At 40.8% G+C, this 10,459-nt stretch overlaps 1 protein-coding gene across 1 annotated transcript in view; it reads right to left on the bottom strand.

The window, feature by feature from the left end:
- Window positions 1-692: 692 nt before the first annotated feature.
- FBLN1 (fibulin 1) overlaps window positions 693-10,459 on the bottom strand; it is a 66,454-nt gene continuing 56,687 nt past the window's right edge. Inside the window, exon 17 of the mRNA XM_066549911.1 lies at window positions 693-1,858. Coding sequence (XP_066406008.1) covers window positions 1,719-1,858 — 140 coding nt within the window. The 3' untranslated portion in view covers window positions 693-1,718. The remainder of the gene's footprint in view (window positions 1,859-10,459) is intronic.

Genomic DNA, 10,459 nt, shown 5'->3' with positions numbered 1-10,459 from the left:
AGCACCCCAGAGGTGGGTTCCTTGTCCAGCTGCATTACTGATCTCTGGTGTCAAGAGTGAGACTTGGGAGATGAGTTGTTAAGCTCAGATGGGTAAGAAAAAGGCGACGTGGACATGGCATGAACATCTCCATCCCTGCCCACCACGTGAATAAAAACATAAATACAATTTTCCTACACAATGTGGCTTAACACCACCAGAGAATAATGAACAGTCATGTGTCAGCATCCCTGTAAAAGCCATTTCTGCAACACTAAATGCAAACTGCTGAAACACAGCAAGAGGGCTGCTGCTCACAGAATCATCCCTCAGAGCCCACACTTGTTTTCTGCCACAGCTGGCACCTGCTACTTTCTGCATCAACAACATCCTCCCAAACACACCCAGACCACAAACACACATTTAAAAAGTAAAGGTAGCAGGATCACACTGACCTTAAAGTTCATCCAGTGCCAACCCCTGCCATGGGCAGGGGCATCTCCCACTATCCCAGGTTGCTCCAAGCCCCATCCAGCCTGAACTTGGGCCCATCCAGGGATGGGGCAGCCACAGCTTCTCACAGCAGCCTGTTCCATGCTTAGTGCCAATAATGACCAAGGGGTTTGAGTGGGAATACGAATATGATGAATTTGCTTACAAAAGCTATATCATATAATTTTCCTGGGAATCAGAAACCATGGCATACTTTGGAGTATTTCCCATCTGACCTTCTTTATTTCCTCATATCTTAACAAACACAACAAACTGAAACATAGAGTTATTTCTTTTCTGTTCTGTAATAAAAAAGATACAGTATTTTGATGCCTAGAAAATACATTAAACATTCATTTATTGGTGAGATTTTCATTATATAATTACATATGCCTTAGTTGGGTGCATAGGAAATGTACAGTTTAACATGCTAATTTTATTACCAATTTTAAAAAGGCATGGAGCTTTATAACAGACAGGAGATAAGGTATGAATTTCCCATGTATTGCTGAGTACTGGTGAGATTGGAATTGAAGCAATATGCTGTGTTTCTGTAACAGATTAATTTCAATGAGAGGTACTTGTTCAATTAGAATCAAACAATCCTAAAATCAAATAATAAGTACCAAAAAAATAGGAGTATTTTTAATATGTGCAATAGCTTGTTAGTCTCTAAGTATTTCTAATTCCTTTTGCACTTCCTCTGGTGGCTGCAGCTGAATGGCACTTCTTAAATATCCAGGCTGAATTTTTCAGGAATAATTAGCAGTTCTGGGGACCTATTCAGAGGGCCCAAACCTATTTATCACTCTCTGAGAATCCTCCTCAAGGGAGTAAATTTGAGATGAAATTGTTAATCCTTATCCAACTTCTTCCATCCAAAGACACCATATACTCATCCCAATGAACTCTGACATCTGTTTTGTTACACAGCCTCTCACCCAGGTTATCTGGCCAAGGAGATCTGTCCAAACATTTAGAAAAGTTTTAAACTTCACCAGGCAGCTGAGCAGTTTTACACACTACATATTTATACAAACAACTACATCAGGCTCATTTAATTTGCTCAGCCCTATGTCTAAATCAACATAATAGCTTGTTATTTGCCTTAAACTATAAACCAAATATTTAAAAACAAAACAAAAACAAAACAAAAAAAAAAGAACACTATTGGGTTTTAAAAACAAGAATATGACATAATAGCTTGTGGTAATGTTTCAGGCTGGAGCACTTGCTGTGGGTGTCCCTCAGAACCAGTACTCGGACACGAAGATGTGCACGTTGACGATGTTGCGGTGGGACACCACCCCGCCCATCACATAGTTCATCTCCAGCTTCAGGATGGCGTGGAAAGGTCCAATGATGGGCCTCACCTGGCGAACTACACCTGTGGGGACGGAAATGGGTGGCTGAGATTAGCAGGTCTAGCTAAGTCTGGAGGATCTACACCACTCTTGGTGTTCAGTATAGCCCAGAGAAAGGTATTTTATCTATTGCGCCTGTAAACAGCTTGCAAAAGAAGTATAAAATACAGCTTTTGAGTCAAAATATCTGGGAGATCTATTATGAGCACTCAAGTGTTGCAAATGGCAAAGCTCTCCTAATATATTCTGAAATCAGTATTTTTTTTTACCTTTATCAAATATCTGGAAGATCTATAATGAGCACTCAAGTGTTGCAAACGGCAAAACTCTCCTATGTATTCTGAAATCAGCATTTGTTTTTTAACCTTTTATTTGGAGACACAAATTCAATAAGCATGCTGTGACACTGGTTTTACGTAGTGCAGAAGGAGATCTCCCTTGGTAACCCAGAACAGACATTGCTCAGAGGAGTACACGAGCACACCTGGGAACTCCATGAAATTCCTGGTATCATGTTGAAAACCCCATTTCATTTAGAACAGTAGAAACTATCTGTATTGCATCAGTAAAACCAGCCCTTCCCCTGTGAACAGCAGATGACACCAGTCTGTAAATCATTAGTGTGCTGACTCATGGATAGACAACCCCACTGGACACAACAGGAATAAAGTTTAATGAGGAAAGGGGGCTATCTCTGCTCCATGTCATCCTCAAGTGAGAGTTTGCCATTCTTTTGCCAGCATTGGGGTTCGATAAGTTTGGTGTTGTCATCAGGATGAGGTGAGAGATGAGAATTTGACTACATGTTCTCAGAAGGCTGATTTTATATTATATTATATTATATTATATTATATTATATTATATTATATTATATTATATTATATTATATTATATTATATTATATTATATTATATTATATTATATACTAAAACTATACTAAAGAAAGAGCAAGGATACTCTGACAGGCAGTTTGATTCAGAAGGAAATGCACAGTTTAAGGAAGGATGGTTTGAGATCTACTCCTCCTGCATGCTGGGGATTACAATGGAGTCCCAGCTGAGCCCCTGCAGCTGTTCCCTACCAACACTCTGGCCTGAGATCTGATGGGAGACATAAATGTTTGCTTATGCAGCCTGTCAGCACCTTTTCCTAAGGCAGTGATGGCATTACAGTTCTGTCCTGTTCAAGCACTAACTAATATCTTCAGCATGCAGTGAAATTGCAAACTTCTCACCACAGTCACTTTGCCTGCCATATTTGATGAATGCACTTCTTAAGCATCCTGCCCCCTACAATTTATATGCATGCATATATATATATATATATATATATATATACTTATATTTTATTTTTTATTTTTAAATTTTCTTTAGCTTTCTTGGCTACTCTGCTGTACCTTATAAAAATGACTGGGCTTGGCAGATGATGTATTGAAACAGAAAATCCTTGCTAAAATTGTCCTCCCTTTAGGGTAGTATTTAAAGCATTTTACTAACAACACATCACATTATTGCAGGCTCTAAATGAGAACCATGGAAGTGCACAGCACTGAAATCACTCAGTGCTGGCAATCTTTGACCAACTCCATGAGCAGCTCCTGCAGTCACCACCAAGCCCTAGAGAGCAAAGGCTGCTGGTTTGGTTTGGCACTCCTATTATAGCATTCTACACTTTCTGCACCACTCCACTGGTTTATTCTGCTCTAGAGGTGGGACTGCAAATGGTGTTTTCTCTGCTGTGCTGTGCCACAGTATGGCAAATATTCACACATCACAGATGCAGCATTCAAAGCCATTAGTAATAATATCATCCCTGTTGAGGTGCACCCTGCTAATAGGCAGGGAAAAAGGTGCAATGGGCAAACAGTGCAGGCCATGTGGCAGTGCCTTTTCACACAGTTCTCGCTGCAGTTTTAAAATCCAGCTGATAAAATGGCTTGAGAAGTGAATGCCACACATGCTGACAACTACACTGAAGAAAGAAATTGAGGGAATGTAGAAAGAAACAATACTCTGACAATATTTATTTCTACAGTTTGTTGTGCCAATGTTCTAGATGGTCCTGAAATGACCACCACTGCAGGAACTATTTCCCTTCTCTCCCATTAAATGAATGGGGATGATACAGTATAATAATACAGGCAGATGGCTTTGTCCTACAGCATATGTGTAAGGATGCATTCATTCTGAATAGGTAGAATAAAAAAAAAAAAAGGATAAACCCTTGAAATGTTCATATTAGAGGTTTGCTGCTCTTGGCAGATTCACTCCTTGAGAGCTTTGCATTTTTGTTTTGTGACAAGTGCTAAAATGGTGTTTTTCTTCACCAAACTCAAGGACAAGCACAGGTGGAAACCATGCAAGATGTTTTTCGCACAAAAGACCAAAATAAAAAAAATCTTGAGATCTAGGCTTGGTCCATGCACTTCCCTAGATCCTTTCTGGCCTTTCTAGAGATTGCAGTGACATTTGCCTTTTTCTGTGGGAACTTTTGATCACCACAATCTTTTAAAGATACTTGAGAATGCCTTACAATGACATTGGCCAGTTCCCTCAGCACTTGTCCCTCAGCATTCATGGACTTGGTTATTCCCAGTTCAAATGTTCCCAAACCTGAACCTCCTCCACTGTGGGTGAATATTTCCTGCTCCGTATCTTCCTCTTGCTCTGAGAGCCCCAGGATTTCTGAAGGCCAGTCTTACCAGTAAGGAATGAGGCAAAGAAGGCATTGAATACTTCAGCTTTCTCCATGCCTTTTGTCACCAGTTCCCCTGCCCTCACCACAGGCAGCCTCCCAGGCATTATTTTCCTCCACTCCTCTCCAGTTCATGACTGTGCCTAAAGGAACAATCTAGCTGTCAAACTGCAGGCATTTCCCAGACCACCAGATATCTGTCTGCTGACTTCAGAAAGTTAATTTATACTTGAGATTCCTCCATCTCTCAAAAGCTGAATAGGTTTTTTTTTTGTTTGTTTTTTTGGTTTTTGTGTGTGTGATAGCTTTTTATATTTTTCTCCATTATTTGTCACAATAACAATGTGGCTCCTGCTATGTGGTGCTCTATAGTTTCTGATATAATATGCTTCATTAATAAGTGGCTGCTCTTTGTAAAATGAAATATTTCTTGCTAATCAGCACTTCAGGCATCAAATCATATTCAGAAAAATAGCTCTGAAGATATCATTAATCCTTAAGAAGCCACACCTGACAAACATAACTACAGTGAAAGGATTCAGAAAACTCATTAATCAAAATACAAGTACCAAAATAGATTTCCTCTTGCTTTGAAGTATATTGCCCTCATTACATTGTGAATTAGACCTTCATTCAAGTTTGATGGTGAACACTTCACAAAATAAAAGTTTTGGAGAATCAAGTCTGAGCTGGATGTTAACAAGGTTTCCATGCTGATGGAGAACTGCTTCACAGGAATGTGGCTGGCTATACAAATCTTTGCTGAACTATATGGGGACAAGATTTTCAAAAACATACTTTTCAAACATGAACATCCCAGATCTTTATTTAGGAAAAAGGCCTTTTTTTCTACTGTTGAGCAACCAAGTGCTTATAAAATACCTCAGAAGTCAGTTTGGCCAAATAAAATTCACTTTTATAAGCTATATGACACTCAGGGTAATTTCACTGTTGGTTTAAGCTGATCAAAAATAGTGGTCCTGTAATATTCTCCACCCCTTTCCTTGGATGAGCACCTGGCAGAACCAAAACCACAGCCTGCCACACAAGCACTCCTCTGACCACAGGGTGGAGTGTGTGCTCAGAGGTGGGCAGGAGAAGGGGATTTCCCTTTGGAGCACCAACAGAGCTCCCCAACACTGAACACAGCACTCTCCTGTTGGGAATAGAAGGGTAGCAGTGATTTGGGCGCTGTCACAGTGAGTTCTGCACCGGTGGCATGAACAGGGCTCCTAATGACCCAGGCTGCTGGTGCAGTGCTGACTGCAGGGGCACGTTACCCTGGGAGATAAAAATAGTATATGTGCATGTGTCTGTGTCCATGGAGAAGTTCAACAAGCACTATCCAACAGCGCAGCTCAAGGCACTGGATGCTTCTCTGAGAAGTGTCAAGGAGGACAAGGGTCATGTCAAGACACCCCTCAGAAAAACAGGGTGACCAGGTGGGCCATGCCTGGGACAACAGCCACCACCTCTGGCTCACATCCCTCCCTTAGGCAGGAGATCTGTGGCCACCAGAATCATTTATAAGCCATGAAAAAGCCTTTAAAAACTGCTTAAACAATTGTCCAAAACTCCCCAGGTACTCACAGCCTTTGAAGTTTCCACCCAGGGTATGAGTGTTAGTTGAAGTTTGCCTAAAACTGAATCTTCTTCTCTTTTCCCTTTCGCTTCAACTCCAAAGGAAAAAAATGAAATTACAGTACAGGAATTACATTTCAGCGTGGAAAAAGTATATGTCTGCATTATTCAACAGATGAGAAATTTAGGATTCAGTTTGTTATGAATTCAACAACTCCATCAAGTTTAATTTCATTAACCCTTGGGCTTCTCTAGAAATCTTTGATTGCTGAAATGCATCAAATAAAGAGGCCATAAAGAAGTGTCATCACATTAACACATTTTTTGGCCAGAAACAAATGGTGAATATTTTCAAAGCTATTATCTGTCATGTTGGATCATATGGAGCCTTGGTATTATGAAAGAATTTTTTTTAAAAATCTTTGATTTTACTGAGGTTTGGCTAGTTTACAAATACTGTGATCTTTATTAAGGACACTAAGTAACTTCAGAGAGATGTGCTTTTGTCTTGGTTTGGCAAACTTGAAGTGCTTTTAGATGTCTGGTTTGCCTTCCAGCCAAACCTGGCAATGGGTTTCATTGTTGACAGTGCTGTGAAATCACTCGTGCCTAAAATGCAAAACCTGTACTTGAAGTAGCCTCATTAAGAAATAGTTTACATCATATATTTTTAATCTTTCCTCTTCCACCTTTAGGAATGTGAGATGCTCTGTGTATTAAAAAAAGAGCCTTACACATTTACTAAAACAAGTGGAAAAATTTCAGCGATGAATGTCCAAAATGTGTAAAATCACAAATATCAGCCTCTTGCTACTTTATTCCCAATATCTTATTTCATGTGAGAGTGGCTATGTTCACCCTGCCTGTCTCACAGTCACATTATTCCAATTCAGCCACACTTGGGTCCACAACACCTGGGCAATTAATTATTGCAGCCCTTGTGATGAAAGCATTTCTTGGCAAAGAGCCACAGTTATGGCACACAGCATGATATGGCTCTGTGATTTGATTTACCATGGGAGAAAAAGAGCTTAATCCTGAGGCTTTGACACAGAAGCCCCTATAGAGTGCTCAGTCATCACCTTGAGGCAACAGCTCTGCTTTTCCTGTTTGCAGAATTCTGATAAGGAGGCTTCCTGAACTTTAATGTCAATTCCTGACCAGTTCTCAAAGGCTAAAATAAGGGTTCACTTCTCCACATTTTTCCCCTTTAAGAACAAAAGTTAAGGTAGGGTTGTTTTTAAGTGAGCCAGGCATCTGTGTATCATTCTGAGAAAGATTTAGGATACACCTTGGGTGTTATTCATTATTCCTATTCTTTTCCATTTTTATGGGGTGTGTAGGTGCTGCTGCAGGAGTAAGATGGTTGCTATCAACACACAAACTTGGATAAAGCAGCAGAAACACCTGAATCACAGAATTATTAAGATTGGAAAAGATTTTTCCAGACCATTAAATCCAACCTTTGACTAAACACCACTGTCTCAACTAAAGCAGAGCACTGGGTATCATTCCAGTCGTTAATCAATTGCACATACATTTCACACTAGGAGATCATCATAAAAGCAGGTCTTTGGCTGCTTTGAACTGGGGCACAGCACGTCAGAAAGCTGGATTCACACAGACATCTCTCAGAGGAGCTGCTATAGTATTCTTGGTGTACTGGATTTCAAATCTGGCTTTATTTGCTCGTTTGTGCAGTATCTCAGCCCACTGTTTAACATGAATACCAGAAAATGCATGCTATGCAACCTGAGCCAAGGACTTTGGTGCTCTTTGCTGTCCCTAACCTAGTCCATTTCTTTCCCAAGTTGTCGGGTTTTGTACTTGCCACCACAGTTCACAAAACTTCATCAGAGTTGCAGTTTAATTTATCTGCCTGCTGAGCTTTATGGAAACTGTAACCAAAGGTGGTCTCTACCAATGGTAATACCTTGTACCACCTGAGAGGTGAGATGAACAGAGATGAAGGAGGAGAATTGAACTAACCTGACTCTTGCAATGTGCTGGAATGAAATTTGGCATTAGGAAGGTTGTTCCCCTTGAGATCAAGACTCATTCTCACCAGAAAAGCACCTTCAGCATTTCTCAGATATGAAATGAAAATTTGCCTCCTGCTCAAGGTGCTTCTTTGCCCCCAGAAGAGCTCTCCATCCTCTTTTTTTTTTTTTTTTTCTGGAGGGGAGGGAGGGTGTTGAGCTATTTGGCTACTGAGCAGTGCAGTCAGCAGCCTCCTGAAAGGGCAGGTTTAGGCAGCAAATCCAGGATCCCATTTACCAAATGGCTTCTGGGCACCCTCATCTCCAGTGCACTGCTGCTGATTGCAACAGGGCAACCTGGCACAGAGAAAAACGCACAAAATATTCTTTTCTGAGGAGGCCCTCTTGCGAGAGAGGAAGCATAGGGATGAAACCAGAACAAAGATACTGAAAGGGACTGTGTCTTTTTTAATGTGCAGCTGCAAAACCCTGTTGAAAAACCTACTGAATTATGTCCTGCTCCATGACATAGGCATAGCAAGAACCAGTCAGCCTCTGCCCCAGAGACAGAGTTTGGGGTAGCAGAGGAGAGAGGAGCAGAGGGAAATGTGAAGGTACTTGCCTGGCAGTGGAGGGTGGGTCCAGGGACAAAGTTCAGAACCAAATCTTTTGCAGACCAATGATTGAATTTAATGTCAGACCATACAAACATTTGCATGGAGGACTGTAAAAAGACTGCCACACTGTGAATGGTCAAACTACTCATGAGATACAGAACTACTTATGAGATCCAGAACTACTTATGAGATACAGGACTACTTATGAGATCCAGAACTACTACCCCTGTGCTAAGGACAGGGGTCACAAAAGTCAAACAGCCCTCAAGTCTCTTTCTCCTGCCCCAGCTAAATGGGATCTCACAAACACTTGCTCATGGTACTTGATTTTGTTTAACTTCTTGATCATTTTTGACAAGTCTCTCCTCAGACTCTGGAACACACTAAACAATGATGATACCACAGTGGAAATTAGACTAGTGATAAATCCAGCATAGTGCTATCAGTAGTTGAGACACTTTAATGGCTCAAAGGTGGCATCACAAACTGTCACCCACAGAAAAGAGGCAGGAAATTCAGGACAGAGACAGCAATGGAACCCTTTCAAATAACAATGGAGAGCATCTACACACATATCAGTGTGTACAAATGCATTCAAGTACCAGCACAACCCCCCATTGAAACTCCATAGTGACTTTTTATAGCTACATTGGCTCTGGATGTTTTCCAGAAGAATAGCACCATTCTGCTTTATAGGCAAGGATACAGGCTTAGGTTTTTAACCAAATGCAATATGGAAGATCTCAGCCAATCAAAACTTCTTTTAGATGTATTGTGAAATTTTAAAACCTTCCTGAAGTTTACCAGACTACAAGGTGGGATTACTGTTTTAAAAAATGAATGCATAGCTGAAGGGGAACGTGTTTTATAGCAACTGATAATACCTCAGGCACTGATAGGACATTTTTGCACAGGTTGAAAATGCATTCTTCATTTTTCACTGACAGCTGGTTAAAGGAGGAATGCAGTGAAAAGTCTATAAAAGCTTTAAAGAAACACCAAACCTGGATGGGTCTGCACTTCTGTTTTTCTCCCACCCATGCTAGTAAGTGATGTTAGGTTTTTAACAGTATCATTTAGATTCATTGCCACCTTGGCCTGGAACCACACCAGGAAACACAGAGTCCTCAACACCTTCTGAACCAGGAAAGATTTGGGATTTGCGTCTCTTTTTAATATAACAGGGTAAAAATATTGGAAGCAGGTTTTTTATCCAATTCTTTTTCATCAGATTGCATAAAGTCTAGACACTGCCTCTCCAGGAATGTGGCTTTCATTCTTCCTCTTCCACAGGAAGATACTTTCTGTAGGTCAGCAGAGCTACTCCTGGAGTTTGTTCTTCGTTCTTTTGTCTCCTCCATGTCCGATAGTGCTGATCATTGATTCCTGTTAATATGTTTTCTTTCCCTGACTTTGCAATACTGTTCTTGCCTCTTTCTTCTCCTACCTTTGGGGCTACTCCTTCTACATATCTTTTGGGAGACTGTGTTTCTTTTTGTAACGTTCCCTGGGGCAGTCCTTTTCTCTGCTTCTATTTTCTTCTTTTGTGTACCTCACAGCTGCTCCTTCACACTCATCCCCGCCAACGACCTCAGCTGCAATCTCTCCATCAGCAAAGCACAAACCAGCCTGATCAGCCATTCTCCATCTTTTCCCAGTGCTCCCTCCTTCCTCTGAATCCCTTCATCAGCTTCCTCTGGCCTGATACTGAGTCAAGGTTTATTACACTGAGGTCTTTCAGTAATTCTAGTTA

This window comes from Molothrus aeneus, chromosome 5, assembly GCF_037042795.1.
Source record: "Molothrus aeneus isolate 106 chromosome 5, BPBGC_Maene_1.0, whole genome shotgun sequence".
NCBI lineage: Eukaryota > Metazoa > Chordata > Aves > Passeriformes > Icteridae > Molothrus > Molothrus aeneus.
The sequence above is the reverse complement of the archived record's forward strand: the minus strand, read 5'-3'. Positions and strand labels throughout refer to the sequence as shown.